Raw genomic sequence first — 25,741 nt, 5'->3', positions numbered from 1 at the left:
ATCCTGTTATTTCCTTAAGACTTGGCTCTGTTATCAAATCTGAGACTCCCAGTGGACCAGTGACACAATAAGTTGGCTCCATCATTGTGGTTAATATTTATTCTTTCTGCCCTGGTGGTTTATATTTTTAATAATAACTAGTTTATATTGTTAACACACATACGCCCACAAACTTAATTGTTGTATGCTACCGAGAATATTTTTTTGTGAAATGGACAATCATATAAATTTGATAAATACAAAACTTCTTATAATTAAAAACACTGGAATACTAGAAAAGCAGATTAGGTTTGAAAAGTGATTTGCTTCTGGCTATATTTGTAAGTGATAAATTTTATAACCTGAAAGGTTTATCAATAGATTATTGCAAAAAGTGGTATGTTGTGAAATGCAATATTGAACATGAATCCACTGTACTGGCTATAATGCAACTCTGGAGAGAATGGGGGAATGGAGGAAGGAAGGAAGGAAAGAAGGAGGAAAGGAAGGAAGGAAGGAAGGAAGGAAGGAAGGAAGGAAAGAAGGAAGGAAGGAAGGAAGGAAGAAAGAAAGAGAGAGAGAGAGAGAGAAAGAAAGAAAGAAAGAAAGAAAGAAAGAAAGAAAGAAAGAAAGAGAAAAACAGATTTGAGACTAATTGTTCAGAGAGTAACAAGAACAATGGCAACAAACCGAGCAGAAAGTTTAAGCAGCTTCAACATTGATCATTTTTTACTCTTAATCCAAGGTCCCCTTCATTATTTTTCATTTTAAAAGAAATGAAATGAATGCCAACTGCTCTATGACATCCAGTTTGGTTCTAACGTGAGGATTATTTCACTCAAGTCAATACTTTTTATAACATCTTTTGCAAGTATGGGTATGTCATTTTCTGTAGAAGTCTTATATACTGAAAGGGTAAAAGCCACATGTCACCCAACAGCTATTCATCTTCCATTTTACACTCCTGGACTTCACGCCAAGGGGTTGCTGAGGCAAATACTCCTGGGGCTCTGCCTGATGCACATGAATGCTTCAAATTGCTAAAAATTGATATTTAATAAAGCTGCTGCCTTCTTAGTCTTCCTGCAGCTTCCAGTTTCCTCTGGAGACATAAGAAATACTTGCAAAATTAGCATACCATTTCCGATGCATCTTCAGCCCTTCCATGTAATATTTTGGTTTAGGGCGGTGCAGTACTTTTCTTGATATACATTTGAAAATGTTGGTACTGCATTGTTAACAAAAATATTTTATTGGCTTGTTTGTGTATTTGAAAGAAGGGAATCCAGAAAACAAATGAAGATCTAACATTTTGCTTCTGATGAAAGATAGCACTTTATTGGTAAAACTACTTCATTTGAGAATTACAAAATAACCATCTATAACTTGTTATAGAAGAATATTCTGTATTTCCAATGTACCAAGGGAATGTCATGCATCTCTGTGTGTGTGTGTGTACATATATTATATTTGCTTGTATCATATTCATTTAATTTCCTCAATAGAATCTTCATCGGTGTTACACTTTACTATTTTACTATTGGGATTACATGAGCTAAAATAGTAGTGAATAATTGGGGATTTAGTAAGAAGAAATGCAATTTCATAACCAGCCTTGTTGGCACTTGATTACCATGACAGAGGAATCCAGGAGTCTTTAGGAAACACTGCTGACAGCAGAGAAGACCTTTGCCGCAGGCAAAACAGAACGAGCCTACAATTCCCAAATCAATGTGATTTATAGCCTAAGGCTTTGTCTCATTATTACTACCTAGTCAAGGTCTTTAGAACATTATATATTAGTTGTGCAATGGGGTCCCTGATTCCCTTCCCAACAGTTGATGGTGCAGTAGTCAAGGGAGTTATTGTCATGGGGATTAAGGAAATAAATACTGTATCTCTTAAGTGAGGACATTTGTATACAGAATTTTAATAGATTGGAAATAGATTAACACCAAATGTTTGGTCAAATTGAAGTTGAGAAGAAATCTAGGTAGAAGGACGATAGACAAAGATTTTGACCAGCAATGTTTAGAGAGACTGTTTTGTGTGTGAACTTATAATGCACAAAGTTTGTATTATACAAAATAAAGTATTTTGTAATGCACAAATCAAGTTTGTGGCTTATCTTGGCAGCCAAGCCAACTGAGCACTTGTACCATCTAAGTGTCTTCAAATGGACAGACTGTATTGTATGTAGTAAGATTAATTATGCCCCAAGGTGCTTTTTCAGGAGGCAACTGGACTTTCTGGGAATTTTTTTTGAAGACATTTCACCAGTTGCCTCCTGAAAATGCACCTTGGGACAACCATGACATGGATGACTGAGACTCTACATAGACATTTTTTTAAAAAAAATTGATTTATATGCCGCCCTTCTCCAGAGATTCAGGGTAGCTTACAGTGGGTTAAGCAATAGCCTTCATACTTTTGTATATTTATACAAAGTCAGCTTATTGCCCCCACAAACTGGGTCCTCATTTAATTATATTTTCAGAAATATTTCATGAGGGTTACATTATGACCAAACTAGCTGGACGCCGTGCTTCACTACGAAATTATGTGCTCAGGCTTGATAAATTGACACTTAGAGTTTGAAAATTAATGAGTAATTACAATTGGCCTCTCCTCTCCCCTTCTGTCCCTCAGGCTGGCCCCACAAAAGCCTCTCCTCTCTTCTTCCTCAGGCTGACTCCACAGAAGCCTCTCTTATCCTACCCCCTTCCCTCCCTCAAGCTGGCCCCATAGACTGTCTCCTTTCCCCTTCTCTCCCTCAGACTTGCCCCACAGACCCTCTTCTCTCCCCTTCTCTCCCTCAGGCTTGGCCCCATAGATCCTCTCCTTTCCCCTCTCAGGCTTGGACCCATAAATCCTTTCCTATCCTCTTCTCTCCCTCAGGCTGGCCCCATAGATCCTCTCCTATCCCCTTCTCTCCCTCAGACTGGCCCCATAGATCCTCTCCACTCCCCTTCTCTCCCTCAGGCTTGCCCCATAGAAGCCTCTCCCCTTCTGTCCTTCAGCCTTGCCCCACAGAAATGTCTCCTATCCTGTCCCCTTCTCTCCCTCAGGCTTTCTAGCCCCTTCTCTTCCTCAGGCTTGCCCCACAGAAGCCTGTCCTATGCTATTCCATTCTCTCCAGAATTATTTTCAAGTTGGGAGAGGGAGTAGAACATCTAACTAATTAGCATCAGAGCGTGTTATAATAATATAGGAAATATTAATGCTCTGATGATCATTTCAAAAAATCCTTTCTTAGTGAGCACCTAGAAGCCAAGAGGAACATTCGTGGCAAATTTCAAGTTTGTAGGCTTTACGGTTCTAGAGATTTTGTGATTAATGCATCTATAGATAGATAGATAGATAGATAGATAGATAGATAGATAGATAGATAGATAGATAGATAGATAGATAGATAGATAGATAGATAGATATAGATATAGATATAGATATGCTATGTAGAATTAAGATGCTATTATCCAAGTTGAAGAGTAGAATGGCTCAGCCAATCAACACATCCTGATCTTATTGTATGTCAGATTACCTCGATTTTTTTTTTTTAATTTGATTTATATGCCGCCCTTCTCCGAAGACTCAGGGCGGCTTACAGTGCGTTAAGCAATAGCCTTCATCCTTTTGTATATTTATACAAAGTCAGCTTATTGCCCCCACAAACTGGGTCCTCATTTCACCTACCTTAGAAAGGATGGAAGGCTGAGTCAACCTTGAGCCTGGCGAGATTCGAACCTGCAGTAATTGCAGGCAGCTGGTCTTAATAAGCTTAATAACAGGGTGCCTTAAACCCCTGTAGTACCAAGGCTCTTTAATAGATTTAAATCTATTATAGATTTAATCTATATCTACAAATTCTCATCATCCAATCATAGTATTTCTTCCTCATAGCACATGATAGGACAAAACTATAATGTAGAAAGGTATTTTAGGATGACGCTTTCTATAACCATATAGAAAGATTTTACATGACATCTTCACTAGCCTAATTAAATTTTCATTCTTCTCTTGAAATAAATGGAACTGGGCAAACAGCTGTCTACAGTATTGCAGTTAAGAAAAGATGCTGTTTTGATCACTATTTTAAAAGCTACATTTAACTTCCTTGGAACCCAAGTCCTCTGTCAATAAACCTATCAAAATATACCCAAGCTTCAGAGTACAGTCATACAAAACCCCAACTGAATAAGATCTAAAGTAATTTTTATACAGTATTATAAAATCTGTGTATCTCAGAGAATTATTGTGGTATAATGATTAAAGTGCTGGACTAGGTATGTGGAAACCAATGTTTTAATTTTCCTTTAGGCACACAAGTCAGCTATCATTTTTCCTCTCAGTCTTAGCTTGGAAAGTTGAAAAAATATATTTCTGTCAATCTGCCCAGGACAACATGGTAGCTTGTTGAGAATAAGGTTTAATAAAGAGGACTTCATTCTATGGAGGACTGACTGGGCTGAGAGGTCAAATTTCCTGAAAATGAAAATAAGCCTTTCTGATCAACTAATAAAGAAATTGCATTGATATTTTCAATATTAAACATACCTTACTTATGTTTATCATTTTCATAGTTTTGCTTTATCAAAACTCTACTTTGGTATAATATTGTGTCTTAATACAAGTTCATGCACCTCCCATAATGTAATAACACTGCATGAGTGTTTAAGAATTTAATATTGGATGTTTATCAACCATTGTTTTGCTGGTGTTTTTTCATGCAAATTCCTGAGGCCACAAAGCCCTTTTAGCAAACTTGGAGGGCTATCCTGCCAAAGAGCAAGGACTGAGATGTATTACAAGCTAAAATAATCAAATGACAAATAATTAAAATTTGGGTGAGTCATTTTGCAAACAAAACAAAATGGGAAATGAGAGGAGTTGCTTTAAACTACTTTCACCTGCTTTCAACTGTTTTTAATATGAATATTTCTTGCATATCAGTAGTATGTCATCTTGAGTAGGCAATCAATATCTGCTGAAAAAGAGATTGGTAGAATCACATTCATATGATTGGTTTCTTATTGAAAATAATGTAGACAAGTACTAATTAAGACCACTGATGTTTACTTCTCAATAATAGTTAATATTTGCTTTCTTACAAAACTAGATCTATAAAATACTCCATTACATATAAGCCACTACATTTTCTGTGCTATTATTACTATCGTATACACACTTTCCTAAAATAATATGATTTTCGTTGGCAATAAGTAAAATTAAATGAAGTGGCATAGAAATGGAAAAATGGAAAAAAATAAACAACAAAGCAACTGTTAGCCTCATTGTGATGAATACAGAACATTAGGGATTTCATTAAAATGTCATTACAAACACACACCCAACACATACATACACAGGCAATATTTCTTCAACATTGTAGGCAATTCTGTTACTCTATTTTCCAAGCTCTGCAACCCACTGACATTAATTAGAAAGCTATATATTACAGGAACAGTTTTAATGAGCTGGATTTTTTAAATGACTTTATTGGTGAACAGTATTGTTCAGTTTAATAGCACATAAAATGAAACATATAGAAATTGCTTTGGTAAGATTAAACATTGAGGAGTTGTTCAGTCTTCTGTATTGTACTTTCTCAGTGCTTCAGGCTTCAATATTTTGTTGTACATATAATTTGCTGTGCCAGCTCTTCATAGGAACTGTTCAAGATGTATTAATTTTTTCAAAGCTTTCTTATAACAGCACAGCAAATAACTCATATTAGAAATTGTTTTGTAACAGTGTATCAATACATATAGAATAGGACATTTAAACATGCAAACTTAATCAGATTTTTATATTTTTAAGGATCAGCCTCTGCCATCTACACCAGGACATAAACAACTTAATATAATTAATATTTAATTTAACTGCAGTGTCAAACTACTTATTACATTAAATATGCAACATGCAATTCAATGCATTTTTCTGTTTGGTTTTACTTAAAACTGAGGATCTTTGGGGACAATCTAAACAAGGCTCTAATAAATGTAAGGGGAAAAATTAACACTTTTTTGAGCCATCTTTCTCTTTTGCTACTCTAACCTTCAGTACCAAAAACACAAATGACAAAAACAATCCCATTAGAATGAATATATACACAGATGCATAGATGCACCAACAGAGAGACACACACACAAAGAGTGAGAGAACACCTAACTGATGTATGAGTATGTAACAATTTCACCCACCACAGGAAAATGGCACACAGAACATTTAGCCTCTTCTTAATGGCTATTAAGAACATTAATAGCCATCTATTCTTGATTAGTCCTTTATGATTGTCATTAAATAGACAAAAATGGTTTTCAAACTTCTCCAGATACATGAACAAAATTCAGGAACTTGGAAATTTGCTTGCCCTTATAATCGACCACAGAGATGTCCCCTGCTAGAGATGCCTCAAGGGATAGGAGAGACATAGATAGGTCTAGAACAGGCCATGTATAGATGCTGTATTGAGGCCCTTGGCCAGTGCTAAGTCTTCCCAGACCTCCCACACCTGAGGTACTCTACACTCTGCTTAACTATTGCATCAGGGAAGAGGGTCATTAAACAAGGTGATTATGTGAGCACCTCAATTTAACAACCTTCATGACTCGTGACCAGAATGGGCAGGTTTTCATTACAGTGGTAAGTTGAGGAGAACCTATATTTAACTCCTGCTTCCTAACATATTTACTATCATATCAACATAAGACTTTTCCAATACTCCTGTACTGATATTACCTAGTAGGATAATGGAATTTCAGAGAACACCAACAATTCTACATGCTAAACCTAATCTACCATTGAAAATACACTATGTACAGTATGTAATATAATGTGGAATGTATATATTACATAATACTAGCAAATGGCATGGAACTAAATGGTGTAATTAAATACCTACATTTTTATTTCAGTAGCAGTGTACAGTGATATCTGTACATTTATTTATATATTAATTTTCTATGCCACCCATATTACTCTGCAAATTCAATCAACAATAAAATTAATTTATTATTTGTTTTTATGTTAAGGTTGTGATTAACCAGTTGCATCTTCTACTCTCCCAAAACCTTTGCTTTTTCAAATATGAAGGAATCAGTAATTTCTCACTTGCATCCTATTATTTATACAAACACATATTAAAAATCTTACAACTAAAATTTAAGGCAAACAAGGAGAAGAAAGAAAATGAATGCTAACAAAAAATCAATTGATAAATGTAAAGCCTTTTCAGTGAGAGTCCAGCAATGTATATGACAAGTTAGATATTCAAAACTGTATTGATTGATCCATTGGGACAAGGGATGGAGTACTCAGCCTCCAAATCTAGCAAACTGTTAACTGTAAACTGTTAACTTGGTGCTTGTTATAGGTACATAGACCGTCTTCTACCGCATAGCTCCCAGCGACTGGTAAGATCCCACAGAGATGGTCTCCTCTGGGTCCTGTCAGCTAAACAATGCCGGCTGGCAGGCGCATGGGGAGGGCCTTCTCTGTGGCTGCCCCAGCTCTCTGGAACCAGTTACCTCTTGAGATCCGGACCATCCCCACCCTATTGGCCTTCCAAAAAGCAGTGAAGACCTGGCTTTTCCGGCAGGCCTGGGGCCATTGATCTCACTCTTGTGATCTGGCGAGATCCGGCCATGAATGGTGTGAATGGGTTTTAATTGTTTTTAATGTTTTAATTTTTAATGTTTTTATATATGGTTTTTAAATGAATTGTAAGCTGCCTTGAGTCTTCGGAGAAAGGCAGCATACAAGTTGAACAAACAAACAAACAAACAAACAAACAAACAGACTGGAGTCAACTATTGAAGCTACATGTTGCTGTTTCTAATGCTAAGTTCATTCCTGTATGAAAAACAGCTTCTTTCCAGCTTGCTTGTTTTCTTGCAGATGTTTTATTACTCAAACTAGATAACATCATCAGTGCTAGTAAGGAATGGGGTTTGTTTTCAGTTATTTACTAGCAATGATGATGCTACCTAGTTTGTCTGCAAGAAAACAACCAGGTTCAGAGAGAACCAAGGACCCTTGGTTCATTTCAACCCTGAGCTACAAATATTCTCCTTTATTGAGACAGTTCTTCCATTTGGAAGAATTTTGTAAGAGATACTTTTTAAAGGTGATACCAAAAGAGCATGGACAATTTGAATAAGAAATTTCTCACTAGTGATTGATAGCCTTTTACACCCTATAACAATTTCTGTGTTAAAATAACATTACTGAGGACAGATATTTTAATTTAATTTAATTTAATTTAATTTCCAATTTATATACAGCCAAGATAAAAAACATAGAATACAAATATTAAAACATTTAAAAATATATATAAATTTGGCCCGAAAGTTAAGAATCACAGACTAATTAAAAGAATTTAAAAATTTCTTCTTAAGCCAACCCGGCTTGCTGAAAAGATGGGTTTTCAGGGAACGACGGAAGGCATTGAGGTCCTGGATTCTTCTTATCTCCGGGGGCAACTGATTCCAGAGGGTGGGAGCCCCCACAGAGAAGGCCCTCCCCCTGGGGGCCACCAGCCTACATTGTTTGGCTGATGGCACCCTGAGGAGGCCCTCTCTGTGGGAGCGCACGGATTGATGGGAGGTCGTCGGTAGCAGCAGGCGGTCTCGGAGATAGCTAGGCCCTATGCCATGGAGCGCTTTAAAGGTGATAACCAACACCTTGAAGCGCACCCAGAAGTCCACCGGGAGCCAGTGCAGCTCAACCACTGGCCAGAGACAAAAATCAAATCCAGAGTGTGACCTCCCCTGTGAGTAGGGCCATGAACTAACTGGGTCAGGTCCATGGCCGTCATGGAAGCCATGAACTCCCGAGCCACCTCAGACGTTTCACCGACGGATGGCAAGTTGAAATCACCCATGACTAAAAGCCTGGGTGTATCTACTGCCACCGTGGCTATCACGTCGAGTAGCTCAGGTAGGGCTGTTGCCACGCGGCAGGGAGCCAGGTACGTAAGCAACAAGCCCATCTGAACCCCACGGCCCCACCTCACAAGGAGGGACTCACATCCGGCTATCTGAGGCACAGTGGTCTCCCTCTGATCCAGATCCTCGTTAATAATAACCGCCACCCCCCCGCCCCTCCCCTGGGGCCTCGGCTGATGGAATGCTCTGAAGCCTGGTGGGCACATTTCAACCAGAGGGACACCACCCTCCGGGCCCAACCAGGTCTCCGTAATACCCGCCAGGTCCCCTCCTCCCTCTTGTATAAGATCGTGAATGAGGGGGGCCTTTATTAACCACGGACCTGGCGTTGCATAACATCAGCCGAAGGCCCAGATCCTGAGTGTCTAAGCCACCTAGTCTCCGAGAGGAGCCATGGGGACCGGGGCAAGCAATTGCTCTCAAACAGCGAGTGCGAGCCCCCAACACATGATATGGTCCCCTGCTCCCGCCATATCTGCCCCTCCCATCTACCGTGCTGATGGTACAGACCTCATAGGTATCGTCCCCCATCCCTTTCCCAGTCCCTCGACCAACACCTCCCAAATCGTTACCCTGTGCCGGGCTCGGCTCTGACCCTGGTGGATTTCCCCCCCCATCCCCCGAGTCTTCTTCCCAATTTCTCTAGAAAGATCATTACAAACCCCCCTCCCAGAACCCCTTAAAATCTTTAAAAAATTCCCTAAAAAACCCCACAAATTCTTCCTTGCTCCATGCCATCTCTCTGGACTCCAAAGTCCGTCATCGAGATAGGCCCTCAATAATGTGGAGGGCCAAACCTGCGAGAGGGGAGAATCTCGCAGGGCGAGGAGTTCCGACACCGAATACATATAATCATCAGGGGAGACAAAGTCCAAGGGAAGGGAGTACCGCTGATGTTACAAACATAGGGAAAATTCTAGTCCATGGTTAGGCCATCAAGCCCATTGTCCTCTCACGACAATGGCCAAGGAGGTGCATATCATTCGACCCCGGAAGTTTCCAGGGCAGCCATGCTCTCACCTAGGCCACCCATGGAAACTCTGATGGAAATCCGGGCGTAAAGATAGCCATAGTCCGCCTCCCACTGGCCTTACGTCCATAGAACCAGTATCCCTCCTGGGATTAGTAGCATCCGGGAGTCCAAGTATCCTGCTCAGAAGGAGGTTTAAGTTCGTAAATTCACGTCAAAGAGATTTTACATGGCAGGGAGTTCAGACAGGCTAGATGTAAAAGGGGGAAAATTCGGAATAATTCAGCAGGCCAAGGTAGATGGGTAGCTGTAAGCGTAGTAAGGCCCATAGGCCTAAACTCGGTCCAAAGGAAGGAAGAGGGAGGGGAAATTCAAGCCGCATAGGTTTGTAGTTCTTTTCCGACCCCTGCAATCCCTCAACCATTATCTGATGGATAATGCTGCCCTATTTCGTTCCCACCCCCATCCAGCTCGTCCTGGGGGGGGTGTCTCTGGGTCTCCATGGAGGTAACCCTTCCCCCAAGGGTCCAACACTCTCCAATCTCCCAGAGCTCAGTCTAAGGCTGCTGCTTGCTTCAGCTATGGCTGGACAACACTTGAAAGCACTAAGGTGTCACTCTAGGAGAAATGGCCTTAGTTAAAGAAATGGAAGTAGAAAGGAATGTTGAAAGAAAATTATTGTGTAATGCTGGATATAATTGCTTTTGAGGAAAACTAGTGTTAGTTAAATGTGTAACTTTAAGAACTATTATTTTGAATTAGGCTTCTCTACACATACAGACATATAGTATATACATTCACAAACACACACACACAAATTATGAAGAGCAAGATGAAAGGGCAGAACTGAAGATTGTGAGTGAGGGAACATAGCCAGGGACTAGTTTTGAAAGAACTGAAATCCTAAGGCTGAATTACACTGTATTTATTTATTCATATAGCTATTTAATTATTTATCTAATTTATATAGCTGCCCAAGTGATAAGACCACATTTGGTATAGTGCATCCACTTTTGGTCACCATATTATAAAAAAGATATTGAGACTCTGGAAAGATTGGAGAAAAGAGCAATAATGGTGATTAGGGGGCTGGAGGTTAAAACATATGAAGAACAGTTGCAGGAATTGGATACATCTAGTTTAGTGAAAAGAAGGACTAGGGTTAGTAGTGATAGTAGAGTTCCAATATTTGAGCGGCTACCACAAAAAAGAGGGAGTCAACCTATTTTTCAAAGTACCAGAAGGCAAGAAAAGAAACAATGGATGGAAACTAATCAAGGAGAGAAGCAATCTAGAACAAAGGAGAAATTTCCTAACAGTGAGAACAATTAACCAATGAAACGGCTTCTGACTTCAGAAGTTGTGCTTCATTACTGAAGGCTTTTAAGAAGAGATTGGACAGCTATTTGTCTGGAATGGTATAGGGTTTCCTGCTTGAACAAGGGGTTGGACTAAAAGACCTCCATGGTTTCTTCCAACTCTATCATTCTGTTACTCTGGGTAGCATACAACAAGGCTAAAACAATAAATATCTAAAATCCTTATCAATAACAGAAATTAAAGTATTAAAAAACTAGGAAAACAGCTAAAACAAAATTTATTCATCCTAGAGTGCTAAAGGAACAGTCTGATGGTCTTGGTATTATGTTTACCACAATCCTGGAGAACTGATGAAGTGACAAATGACTAGAGGAAAAAGTATTAGAAGATCTTCCTATCTTCAAAAAGAGGAAAAAAGGAAGATCCTGGAAACTATTAAGTAGACCAGTCAGTCTGACTCTGATGTCATGGAAGATTCTAGGAGACATCATAAAGAGATTGATATGAAGCACCTTTAAAACAATGCATTATCTTAAGCAGATAGTTAAAAACAAACCTTTTCAGTATAACTTACTGTTACTTTTTGATCAAGTAACTTAATACAATTTTAGGACTGTTGTAGGCATACCTTATTTTGATTTTAACAAGCCATTTGAGAAAGTACTGGTTTCAAGTATGGCATAACCAACTAGTTGGTCTGCTACCTGAAGTTTCTTAGGATTTTCCTTTTCCTGCCATAAATACACTGATGTGTTGGTTAAGGAAAGGTAAAGAAAAAGTTGGGAAAATAGAAAGGTATGTAGGCAAGTTTGGATGTGCCAGGCTTGAAGTCCCTTGTTTATTGTACAAATCAGGTTAAAAAGAACACAATCTTTGAAAGAGACTGTTTTGAGAGAGCCATTATATTCTTAATGCCAAATGTTTCATTGTTTGCATTTTTGGATTTTATTGGAATTTTTGAGCTTAGTACACACTGATTTAAAATTTGGGAAAAAGTTTTTTATTTTTGGTAAGGAAGTTGGCCAATCTTGCTGTAATTCTTTGTCTCTCAGACTGTAGTATGTATGCATATGTGAGTGTATAAGAGGAAGAAAAGTATATCTGAATGTTGTCTATAGACATCATTACTAGCAAGAGAATAAAAGCCAGATCTTGTCCTGGAATTTCAGTTCTGGAGCACTAATGTGTCTGATTCTAGAGAATTTCACAAGATTTTAAATTTGGAAAAAAGTGATTCATTTTTAGAAAGTGAAATACTGGGGCACTGTCCTAAATTTTTATTTTCAGTTTTCCTCTCCTGATATTAAACCTATATGTGTACCAATACTTATCCCTATTTCCTGACTTGAACCTGGCACGTGTCTTTGTTTCAGGCTTTGGGGCTTCTTCCTTCTTAGGCAAATATTCAGGGTCTCCACCATAATTCCAAAATGATAAAAGATTGGAAATAGAACAGGCCACACACTTGCTCACAAGATAACTACATATGCAAGATGGGACTCACACATTCTACTCTCTGTGAACTAGGTAGATATCTCTGATACTGCCTATCTCTAAATTTTTTCTCAACCTGGATCAGTGTCCTAAATAAAAGATAAGAATAATGGAAAGCTGCTGAGGAGATACCACAGCATGGCATATCTAATTTCATGGCTTAAAGAATAACATTGCAGTGTTCAAATCTTCTTAGGATCGTTGCCAGAAAAGCAGAAGAGGGAAAGAAAGAATGTTTGAGTTAGTATTACTATCATTTCCTCTGATCTCATTCCGGTGTCTCCCAGCTACTTAACAAAGCCTTTAGTACTCTTACAACATTCCATAATATATCCTAAAAACATTGTAATGCTATCAAACAAAAATTCAGTCTGAAGCAACTGAAGTGGAATTCGGTTTCATTAAATTATAGTCATTGTGAAAATTAAGCTTCTCACACCCTAAAAGAATATATTCATTTCATTGGCTTGGTGTACATTTGTATTCTATATGCTCTGGTAAACATTCTGCACACAACAACATCAGATCTGGACCATGAAAGTTGAACACAGTCATTTGTTATGGTGGCTTAGGGATTATGTTAATTTTGCTGCTACATATGTCAGTCTGGATTTCTGTTGTTCTAATTAATCAGAAGCAGTACTAGTGATGAGACTGCTTATAGATACTGAAGCCTTGTTCTCACACATAATATTGATGTGATAAACTACTATCTATCTGAAAAGTCTGTGTACTTTCCTTCACTGTTTTTATTTAAGTAGTGGCTAGAGAGTTATCTGACATGGATTCTGGTACTTGGATTTCTGCACAGAACAGCTGGCTGGACTCAGTGGCCTTAATTATCCCTTCCAACATTAGACATATCATTCTCTAACCAGTCTGAATTTTCCATCCAAACATACATATAGTGACTACTTTATGTTTTGCAAAACTGCCAAAGTACTGTCAAGGTAGTAACAAATTACAACATTGTCTTCCAATTCCAAGCCCCATTGCATCCTGACCAACCATCTTAGCAAAAGAAGGAAATAATTTGGTTATTGCATTTCTATGTTTTCACTTGCTACAATAAACCTCATATAGCGTGTAATCCCATTCCAAGGGAATGTGTTCCTGACATAGTGAACTCTTCAATTTTCATTATAAAAATACATTATTTCAAATAGCTATTAAAAATATAATCTTAATAGTACTGTCATTTTTTTTCTCAAGTACAATTAATTACATTAATTGCTGAATGCCTGAAGTGAATTGTCATTTTGTTTTAAATGCAATGCTTGGTTCAAATCTGGAAGAAAAAACGAGGAAAGAACTGAGGAAACAGTATCATGATTATAAATGTCTGATTTTAAAACAGAATTATTTTATTCACATTTTAGAATAGTATTGTTTAGACTGTCCAACGTTTGTGTTCAAAGCATCCCTTAGGAAGATTATAAACCCTCAAGAATTCTGGTGGCTCAGCAGACTAAAAGCATTGTGATTAACACCAGCTGTCTGCAATTACTGCAAGTTCAAATCTCACCAGGCTCAAGGTTGACTCAGCCTTCCATCCTTTCAAAGGTAGGTGAAATGAGGACCCAGTTTGTGGGGGCAATAAGCTGACTTTGTATAAATATACAAAAGTATGAAGGCTATTGTTTAACGCATTGTAAGCTGCCCTGAGTCTTCGGAGAAGGGCGGCATATAAATCAAATTAAAAAAAAAAAAAAAAAAAGAATTCATTCTTCTGCATAAAGAAGAAAAGTCAATAATGATATGAAAAAGAAATTACACACAAACCATCTAGCCCAAAGAACAATTCAGCACCTAGAAAATGGAGATTCTGTCTAACTAATATGGATCAGATATTACCCCAAGAATTCCTGACGAGGTATTTAAATGCTACATTACAAACATCATTAGAACTTTTTTTTTGTTCCTTTGAATCAGTGTTAACTCCAATGTTGACCAGTTCCTGAAGTGAGACTTGGAATTGGTTTGACATTGCCTATTTCCTAGAGCTGACAGAGGGCCTGGCTCAATGTCACCCAGCTGTTGGTTCTTAGTTCTTAGGACTAGAACTAAGAATTAGTTCCTGTGATATTTCACTATATTGGATCTGTGTGTTCTGACCTAGGCTTCTTTAGAAAGTATAAAACACAATCTTAGTCCCACAAAACCTCTTTTATTTATACAACTGTAAATTACTTTCATTTACAGTCCACAAGGCTTGATAAACAGTCTTTCAGAGGAAGGTTATCAACACCCACCGATCTCACGTGGAACGCTGCCAGAGAGCTAATTTCCAAGTTTGTAACCAACAAACTGTACCAAGTTTGGCAGGGCAAGGCCAAGCTTGGTACAGAGTCATAAACAAACTTTGAATCGGCCAGATGAACTAATTGCTTCCTGCAAAAGCTCACATTCCATTCTCTCTCCTTTTATGTCTTATGGGAGGGGCCAATCATCTCCAAGCCTTACTCCCTAGTCAACCCTGTTTTTTTAATTGTCATCTGGCAGCTCTGCACATGCACACACTGGAAATAGGGTCCCGGTGTTCTTCTGCTTCACTGCTGTCAGACTCCAGAGGCTGCACATAACTATCAGATGGCCTTGGCCTCCACTCTGCCTCTGATGCAGAGCCCTTGTCTGAGCTTTCCCCAGCTTCCAGGACTGGCTCAAGTTCCACCCCAATCTCCTCACTGTCTGACTCTGCTGCCAGTTTCGCTGGCCACCTCCAGGCCACAACACTGTGCAAGTACAACAAATAAAGAGGTTTTTAACTTTGATGAAAAAGTGAAGAAACCCAAAACTAATGAGTTGGAGGCTGCATCGTATTTTATCTTATGAGCTGTTTTTACCACTGGTACAAATGATGAGAGATCCTCACAGCTCTCCTGTCTGCTTCTCATCTTCCCTACAGTTATTTAAATAAACTCTGTGAGACTCTGCATCATGAGTCTTTCTCTGTTTAAGAAAAAAGGTTCTCCTTCCTTCTACCAAGGACAAACACAAATGGATTATGTTTGCAAAATGCAGAACGGGCATGAGTACGAAATTTATCCTGCCTTGTGCAACAAAAGCAGCCTCAATATAAACATATAAATATCTGTTCTAATACACTACTAATAAGTTCTTGTGTTTGTTGTGTAACGTTGTCATGGTTCAAAACAAACTAATCCAAATCCATCCAGGGTTTAATATTGGAAATAATTTAAAGATCAGACTGAGGATCCATTCCTATCTCAGCTGTTCAGTTATTTTCATTTTAAATCTTATACCGTGTTTTGTTCCTACAGTGTTAACATTTGAATGGGCCTCTTCATGATAAAAGCATATAATTAAATCAAGTATCTTTATTTTATATCTGTCACTTGTCAGCTTGTTTCTCTAATTACTTTTAAAATGTTTTATGCTGGGTTTTTTTTGTTATTGGTAACAAAATCTTTATCTTATTCTTTATTTTATCTTTATTCTTTCTGAATTGAATGAATTACGAAAGAGAGAGAAAGAGAGAGAGGGAGGGAGAGAGAGAGGGAGAGAAGGAGAGAGGGAGAGGAATTTAAAATTTAAAATTTAAAAATGAAGCTGTGCTTTGGATGTATTGTTACTTTTCAGGAATTATATATAACAAGGGTAGGCAATTAATTTTCTCAAGGGATACATGAGAAACTGGCACTTCTATGGACAGCCACCGCCACAGCCAGACAGAGACAGTCAAAGGGATTAGATGTGGCCTGTGGGCCATAAAATGTCAACCCTGAAGCTGGCCTAGCTGAAGCCATCATGGAACTTCAGTGCTGCCACACCGGAGCTGAGGGATAGGGAGGGGAAATTAGAGATAGTTGGGGTTGTACTCAAAACAAAATACCAAAGAGAAGAAAGATGAGTCAATGAGATTATGTGTTAATTTTAGATGTATTAACACAGTGTGCATGGAAAATACCTACCCCCTGCCCCGCATGAAGGACATGCTAGCCCACTTGGCCATGTGACTGATTGTTTGGAATTGGGGAGGGGACTTTCAGTCACATAAATAAATATTGATCTCCACACTCTAAAAGTGGTACTGGGAATGCTGAGGGGTTTTTTGTCTATTACTTGGAACCCTGACAATGCCCACATCTGCTCTATAAGATAAATTTCAATCACAGAGCCCAGAGAAAAATATTAAGGCTCTTTAGGACATCCACATCATTTCCAAAAATCTTTTTAAACATTCATGTAGTCAATATAATTTTAGATATTCTAATGTCCCTTCTAAAAATTATGTGATATATGAATTATGTTATATATATTAAATTACGTGAACAATTCATCCATTTTATTCCCCCTCAGAACTATAGAAAGCACCATATTCACCTGTATGATTCTCTGAGAGGTCAGCTGGCTAGACAAACACTTGTACTTCAATTTTTGTAAATTGGATTTACTGGTCATGAACATTTAATTTACTAATGACTGTAAGGATGGATATTATAATTAGACTTTATCTAGGACTGAATATAACCTTGAGAGGATGTGAATTATTTATTTTTAATTTTAAAAAAATATATATGCTGCTCTTCAAGACAGGCTTTCATAGGCTGCCATATAACATTCTCAAATTTCAATTTAAAAATCTCTCAAGCAAAGCAAACAGAACAAACAAAGATAACGGAAATATATTAGATTTTGAAAATCCATTGCAAAAAAATCATTCATTAAAAAACCTCAGAGAATAACAACATGTTTGCCAGGTCCCTGAAGGGCAATAGGAAAAGGCACAGGTCACTGGGGAGTAAATCCTGAGCCATTGGGCCACCAGTGAGAGGCCCACATGTCAGAATAGAGGTGCTTTCAATATTGGTTCGAGGATATGGCTAGGAACTTATGAGAAGAAGTGTTTCAACGAGATTGAAATATTAAGCCATGTAGAGAATTAAAAACTAATACCAATAATTTATATTAAGATAGGAAATAAGCGATTATACACATTGGTCTAAAAGAGTTAAACATTAATTTTCATTCAGTATGCTTTCTACCTTAGCTTCTACTGAGGTTTCTATGTTGTGTTTTTCTAGGATGTGTTATCTTTCTTAAAAGGGGAACAATATGGGGAATCTGGCATTTCACAGGTGGAGAAGCCGAGATGCTTCCATTATGGAAAGACCAAATATAGATCCTATTACTTCCAATACTGATATTGAAAACTTGGATCAGGGATGTTTGCAAAATTAGTCAAAAAAGTCAGGGGAAACTACAACAGTGTGATTGAAGATTCATTTTTTGTGTGGGTGCTTTCGTTGCAAAAAGAGGAAGGGTATCAATTGCATTATTATGGCTGTCATCTTGACTTTGTTTTATACCCTGAGGCAATTCCTTTCAGTTTCCATATATAGAATGTATCCACAACTAACTCTGATGAGGATTTAGCATTTTTGCACATATATATTAAAAATAGGTAACCTAAATTCTCCATAGCCTTTGTCATAGAACATACAGTATAAAATACATAACAAGGAAATGAAGTTGGGATTGTGAGTTCAATCTAGTTTACCATGAAAAGAACATTTATAAATGCATAGCAGGGCTTCCTTCATGTGCTGGGAATCTTGCTTTTTTAGAGTCTAATGCCTAAGAAACAATCAAAGTGTACAGTTGTAGGTTCTTTCATAGATTCTGCAGTATCAGACACCATGTGGTCTGCTATTACAAAGATGTACAATGAAGATCAATATTTCATCAGAAGTGTTTCCACTTAGAATCATAGGGCTGGAAGGATCTTGGAGGTCTTCTTGTCCAATCTCCTGCCCAAGGCAGTAGTCCTTATATCATCCCAGACAAGCAGTTGTCCAATCTTTTCTTGAAAACCTCCAGAAAACCTCCACACAACTCTGAGAGGCAAGCTGTTCCACTGATTAATCATTCTCAGATCAGGAAATTCCTCCTTATTTCCAAGTTGGATCTTCTCTGACAAGCTTCTACCAATTGCTTCTTATCCTGCCCTCAAGTGCTATGGAGAATAAATTGTTCCTCACTTCCCTGTGACAACCCTTCAAGTATTGGCAAACTGCTATCAGATCTCCCTTAAGTAGACAAGAACTAGTATCTTTTTAGAAATATGTCTGTGTCAGTTCGATTCCCAGAATTCTCTGCAAAACATAGCACTTTATCTAAGCCTTCCCTGCTTGCCATCCAATAGAATACATCCAACATAAATTCTTTTGCTGACAAAAAAAGGAATATTTTTCATCTACCTAACACCTCCACCAGTACTCCAAGCTCTAGAAGCACTCCCTTGGCATTCTCCATAGGGCTGTCAGCCATTTTGTAAATGCTGTTATAGACAACTGAGTTTATTTTGTTGTCATACATAAATATCTAAAGAAAAAAAAAGTAAAGTCTCATTTTTTCCCAGCTCAATTTATAAATATGATCATTAGTTTTCTTGGCAAGAATATAGAAAGATTTTTTTCAAAAAGTAAAAAAGCCTGTAAAGGTAAACCTCATCTTATTTAGTGTCCATTCAAAGTTATAATGGCACTGAAAAAAGTGACTTATGACCATTTTTCACACTTACGACCATTGCAATATCCCCATGGTCATGTGATCAAAATTCAGACTCTTGGTAACTGACTCATATTTATGAAAGTTGCACAGCCCTGGAGTCATGTGACCTTCTGGCAAGCAAAGTCAATGGAAAAGCCAGATTCACTTACTTAAGTGAATTAAGTAATTAGTTAGTTAGTGTCACTAACTTAACAACGGCAGTGATTCACTTAACAACGGTGGCAAGAAAGGTCAAAAAATGGAGCAAAATTCACTTAACAAATGTCTCATTTAACAATATAAACTTTGGGTGCAATTGTCTACCCAAAGGTAGGACTACCTGTATTGTAATTTCTTCTGGAAATTTTTATAACACCAAATCATCCAAATTCCCACTGTAAATATTTTAATTCTATTAAAATACTTAGTTCATAGAATTTTTGGTTTTATTTTAATTGAATATCTTTTGTAGAGATGGAACTTGCTATTTAAGGACTGTTATCCTAGTGGCAATGATGCTGTCTGAATTTAATTTCAAGTTAGATATACTGCATCCCTCATCTTGTAACCTAAAATACTCTGCTCTGCAGTCTAAAAAACACATTAGAGAATGTCTGCTGCACAGATTGCTAGTTGCAGCAAACAGTGGAAGCTTTTCAGTGACATGCACAAAGATCCACCGAGACTCAGCTGAAAGCATTCAACTCAATTTCTTCCTTTGACCCAAACCACTTTGGAAAATCATGTTTCCAGATGTGAAAGGCTCAGCACATTAACCTTGCTGCAAACCCCCAACCTTCTGCCATCTGCTTTTATAGCAGAGGCATTTCAATGGAACTACTGTAGTCATATGAGAGACTAAAATTTGACATAATACACAAGATCATATTACACTTTCAAAAGTCTTTCACGTGGTGTATCAACTGAACCTTTAAAGAAAACTGCAGGTAGGAAATAAGGTGGAATTTTGCTATTCACATTTCATCTCTTCTTGTCAGAATATTGGAATTAAACCCTGAGTAACATGCAAGAGATTTTCGATTTCATTTTGGCTTCCTGATTAAAATCACTAATTGCAATTAATTGTAGCAATCAAACTAATATGGAAGTTTTTGATTTCCACATGGCTACATTCCACAGAGAAATACAAAGGGACATGACATAAATCCAGATAAATACTATTTTATTCTCATAATGCTAAATCATAGCATTTCAAGAACTTGGGACTCTAGATTTCCTGAAAGAATGCATCCCAACATACAAAGGATATGTAATGCCTATTCTCCATTCTCCAGAATTGCTACTACAATGAAAAAAAAAAACCCTGCTATATCTGAACAATGGGACTGAATCACATCTGGTAATTCAGGCAAAGTGAAAACTATATCCAGCACAGACCAAATTTGCAGTGGACTTCATTATGTATGCAGTAATTGCATTCAAATCTCAAATTTGGGAAGACATACCAGTTTGAGACAATGTTTGCTCTTAAGATTTGTGACACTAATTTTATCTTAGCTCTGCTGTAGGTATGTTTGCATTGACATACCACTATAAATCATTCTCATTTCATAACTAGGATTTCTTTATATATCTACAACTATGCCATCAATTACAAGCAAAAGTAAAGAGCATGAATTTTATTTGGTACAAGCATCAGGGTATTTGAGTTAAGGAGTTGTAAGACACCAGTAATTCAAATCCCTACACTGCAATATTCCTCACAGGTGAAACCAATGCAGAACTGTTCATTCAAACACTCCAATCCTTTTAGCCAAGTGACAACATGCCATAATAAGTATAGTTACTCAAAAAGTAACTATAAAATCCATCATAAAGATAGAAGGGATAGAAGAAGTACAGTTTGAGGCATCCATTCTATCTTACCTCATAAAGGGTAATTATTCCATTGGTTTCATTTGGTGGCTTCCACTGAACATAGATCTTCTCTTCAAAGGGTCCTCCCTGAATAGATTCAAGGGGAACAGTTCCAGGAACTAAAAATAAAATGAAAACTTTGTAAATTATAATATTTCATTTTTTTCTCTATAACCTAACATCATAATCAATGTTCACTCTAATTTCTGACAAAATACTGTGCAATTTTTCCCAAACCATGTACAAATTTCTGTGCCACAATAATACAAGTAAATTGTAAATAACAGTCCTCCCTTAATAATAGTAATTGAGACCCAAATTTCCATTGCTAAGTGACACAATCATAAAGTACAATGTCATGTGACTGCATCACATGACCATTAATTTGTAACCTTCTGCCAGTTTCTCCATTGACTGCTTGTAGTAAAGCAGAAAACAAGATTGCAAATGGCAATCATGTAACCACAGGGACACTGAAATTGAAATAAGTGTGAGGATTGGTCATAATTACTATTAATTCAACACCATTGTAAGTTCGAATGGTTACTGAATGAGTGGTCATTAAGCAAGGATGTTCAGTAGTGACATGTTAAAATAAAACTGAAGTACTTGATTTTGTTTGCGTTTTATTAACTAGGTCAGTGATCCCCAACCTTTCCAGTTTTGTGGATTGGTGGCGGCGGGGCAGAGAGGGGATGGTTTTGCACAAGCAGAGAGCAAGCGCACTCTCACACAAAGCTCCATTTGCACATGCAGCAGGCACGCATGTCTGCCACTTGCACAAATGGAGCTTTGGACATTCACATGCACGCCCACAGCTCACATATACAGCCCAGGGTTGGGTTCCCCTGAACTAGGTTACTCATTTCAATGAGTAAGAGATAGCTCCTCTCTGAGGGAGATGAACAGTTTAGAAATATGAAATATAAATAAATATGTTTAATCAACATATAGATCTTTAAATCATTTCCTTCTCTTGAACCCTTACCCTCCCAGAAAAATGACCTATTAAATAAATAACCAGTAAATAGCAGTAAGGAATAACTACTGCCATTCAGATGCCTGTTTAGCACATTATCTCTTAAGCTGAAATTTCTTTTTTAAAAATGCAGTAATCATCAACTTTGACAGGCCCTTGAACATAAATTAATTCTTAAGCACCCTTTAAGCAAACTCACCTGACACATTTTGACACATATTTAGAGAAGACAACCAAAATCTCCCAACACATATAGTTATTGATTTTGTTAAGATGTAATCAGAACTAATTCTCCAAAAAGCAAAATGGGAAGCATCATTATGTTTAGTATTAGCTATAATTTTAGCCTGTAACAATTTTCAGAGGTTTATTTTCCCAATATTAAATTATAGTCTATTTTTGGGATGAGCTGTGAAACATATTGGTTGAATTTCTTACCTACCAATAAAATCTTACTTTAAGCGTTTTTTTAATTCCCTTTCCTCCCCCAAACAATTTAAATAGTAAGAACTTTATTTCTTACCGTCCTCTTCTGTTTGCACCACCAATTCTTCACTCTCCATCTTGCCCTCTGGATTTGAAAGAGCCAACCTCAATCGGATGGTCATGAAGGGTCGTAATCCTCGCAACGTGTAATGTGATGATGTCTGAATTAGTTCCTCTGCTTCATATTTCTGCTGGTTGAATATGTACTGGTAATGAACTGTCAAGTTATAGCTGTGGCAACGAGTCACAACATAACCAAAAGGTTCCCACTGCAAAGTCAACTGACGTGATCGGATGTCTACAACCTCTACATTCTGAGGACCATGGACTGGATCTGTGGAGGAAAAATACGTAATGCTTTAGTTGATGAAAAATGAAAGCATCTGGTGGATTTGCATATGAACACTAGATCAAGAAACTGCCAGTTTCAGCTGGCATATCTTATCTGGAACAAATGTCTTTGATAATAGCAAAGATACACTTAACATCTCAAATCTATAACATTGCAAAGTACTTTACAGAGGGCTGCTTTGAAGATTGCCAAGAAACTGCATTTGATATAGAATGTGAGAGTCCATTTGCTCATATTTAAGAACTATTGTGGCCTTATAACAACACATTAGCAAGCATTGCATGGGCTGCTGATGGATTTCTGAGAACAATTCAAAGTGCTGGTTTTCGAGCTTTTTATGCTTTGTATCTTAAGTATCTTAAGGATCTTAAGGATAAATACTTAAGGATCTTAAGTATTTTCTACTTCAAACAGAACTTTATCATGTTTTTATTGTGCGAAAGGATAATTAAGGTACCTCCATTTTAGAATTTTAGAATGGAGGTACTCAGGAGGACAAAGGAAATTTTCTTCACTATAGCTCCTGGCCTTTCCAACCCCCAGAGTTTGGTTGGTGCCCATTTTGATGAGTTTTTGAAAGACCATGAAAAAGATATTGTTCTGTATTTGATATTTAATTTGTTCCCATTAGATTGGGTGTCAGTGGAGGTTACTAAATGTAGTATTTATGTTTGTGATTGTTTTATAGATTAGCTACTTTGGTTTACAAATTCTTATATTTATTTATATAATTTATATAGCCACTCATCCTACATAATAGATACTGGGAGGCTTGAAAATAACATTTTTTTTAAAAAAATAAAAAACTGATTGAATTGGTTATATGCAACTGTTGTGCAAAATTCAACCCAATAATTTAATGTCTTGATCTATATGTCCCTTCCCAAAGGAACCAAGGGAAAGGGACACCACAACACACCACAACACACTAAGAATAACCTGGAAATTATTGAGCTACATCTCACATGTGAAAACAAAACCAACATCTACAGATCTTCCCATATACAAAGCTGTTTATGAAATGAACTTCTGCATTAGGAAAAGAAATTAATTAATTGGTGGATGTTAGTTTTATGTTGTTTATTGCTATTTCTCATCCTCCTTCATCCCTTAATATTATCAAAAAGCACTCTGTCCAACTTTCATAATCTTTGCATTCTTCACTAAAAGCATCATGCTTCTTCATTCACCCCACTTCTTTTTTAAAAAGAAATACAGCTTTGCTTAAACCAGATATTCAAATAAATAAACATTCTATTCAAATGCTCAGTATTCATTATTCCCATTCATGCCTAGAGCTTCAAATGACCTAATGACACTTTTTAAAAAAGGTCTCTTTTTCAGCCATTCTTCCATGCCAACTACCAGATTGTTTCCCCAGATCATATTAATTATTGAAAATCAGCACTATCAGTACCGTATAGATTAATGTCCCTCCACAACCTATGATGATACCAATTCATATTTTCTAACATGCATTTTATCTTTTTCATTCATAATTATACCAACACTTTTATTTCCATAGAAATATTCAACTACATTGCATTCCACAAGATTAGATCTTCTTCATTCTAATATATTGCATCCTTCCCTTTGTCCTCATTTCACATAACCTAGTTTCTTATCTTTCATTTCATCCTTTAATTCATGTCTTTACCATTTGCATTCCATATATCACTGCTGCAAAGTATGCAGTAAACTGTTAAACACATAGATATTTACCACTATTGCCATCACGGCACTAGTCAATCAAAATGTTCATACACTTTTTAGCAAGACAGAAAAAATGGCCTAGGTTAGTAACCTCAATTCCACCCATACAATAGAAGCAGTTCAAGTCAGTTTTGGCACGACTTGTCTGGTATATCAGAAATGAAATCATAACTTTTACCCCAAGCATTTCAAATTCAGCAACCATTTTAAAAGCCAACATAATATTGGCACCCACCAAATAGTAGGTAGATGCAGTATACTGACCTTCCTTCAGGAAACAAAACAAAAACTATTCTGCTAATTTGCTCATAAATAAGGAATAGATCCTTTGAACAATTGCTGCACTGTTTCTATCTATTGATGCCTTCTCTTTTAATAAAACCTATATTGTCACATTTATTTTAAATGTTATTTTTTTAACAAAAAAATGATTCAACAGTCTAAACTGTTAAAATCAATATTTGTCACATGGAGAGAAAGCAGTTTGTGCTGGTGAGACCATTTAAAGAAATATGGAGGTTATTCTTTATTTTAAGATAATACAGCAACTCCTTGCTGTATTATCTTAATACAGCAACTCCTTGCTGTATTACCTTCAAGTTTCATTCTAATTAGATTTGTACTTGCATTAATCTGTGGTTTGTCAGACCATGGTTTGCTGAATAAACCACAATTGTTTTATTACATAGACTATGTCAAAAACACTAGCTTACATTCTGTAACACTAGCTTTGCAAAATGCATTGTGCCTAAATTAAACAAAGTGCAATACTACTGTAGTAACAAATTATCAGATATGAGTTAGTAATTAGAATGTAAAATGGGGTTAATAATTGGTTTTGTATTCTGTGCTGACCAGAAATGGTGACTATTTCAGATTTGCTTGCCATATGTGCTATAAAGGTAAAGGTTCCCCTCGCATATATGTGCTAGACATTCCCGACTCTAGGGGGCAGTGCTCATCTCCATTTCAAAGCCGAAGAGCCAGTGCTGTCCGAAGATGCCTCCATGGTCATGTGGCCGACATGACTAAATGCCAAAGGCACATGGAACGCTGTTACCTTCCCACCAAAAGTGGTCCCTATTTTTCTACTTCCATTTTTTACATGCTTT

The 25,741-nt window shown here is 37.2% G+C and overlaps 1 protein-coding gene across 8 annotated transcripts in view; it reads right to left on the bottom strand.

The window, feature by feature from the left end:
• The window catches only part of PTPRT (protein tyrosine phosphatase receptor type T), a 677,232-nt gene that overhangs the window by 158,057 nt on the left and 493,434 nt on the right, over window positions 1–25,741 (bottom strand). For all 8 annotated transcript variants that reach the window (XM_034413956.3, XM_034413962.3, XM_034413960.3 and 5 more), the window contains exons 8-9: window positions 22,602–22,898; window positions 21,109–21,218 (exon numbers count right to left, since the gene is read on the bottom strand). In XM_034413956.3, the coding sequence (XP_034269847.1) occupies window positions 21,109–21,218; window positions 22,602–22,898 (407 nt within the window). The remainder of the gene's footprint in view (window positions 1–21,108; window positions 21,219–22,601; window positions 22,899–25,741) is intronic.

This window comes from Pantherophis guttatus, chromosome 3 (genome assembly GCF_059756535.1).
Source record: "Pantherophis guttatus breed Tessera chromosome 3, ASM5975653v1, whole genome shotgun sequence".
Taxonomy (NCBI): Eukaryota; Metazoa; Chordata; class Lepidosauria; order Squamata; family Colubridae; genus Pantherophis; species Pantherophis guttatus.
This window is presented reverse-complemented; position numbering and strand designations above follow the sequence as displayed.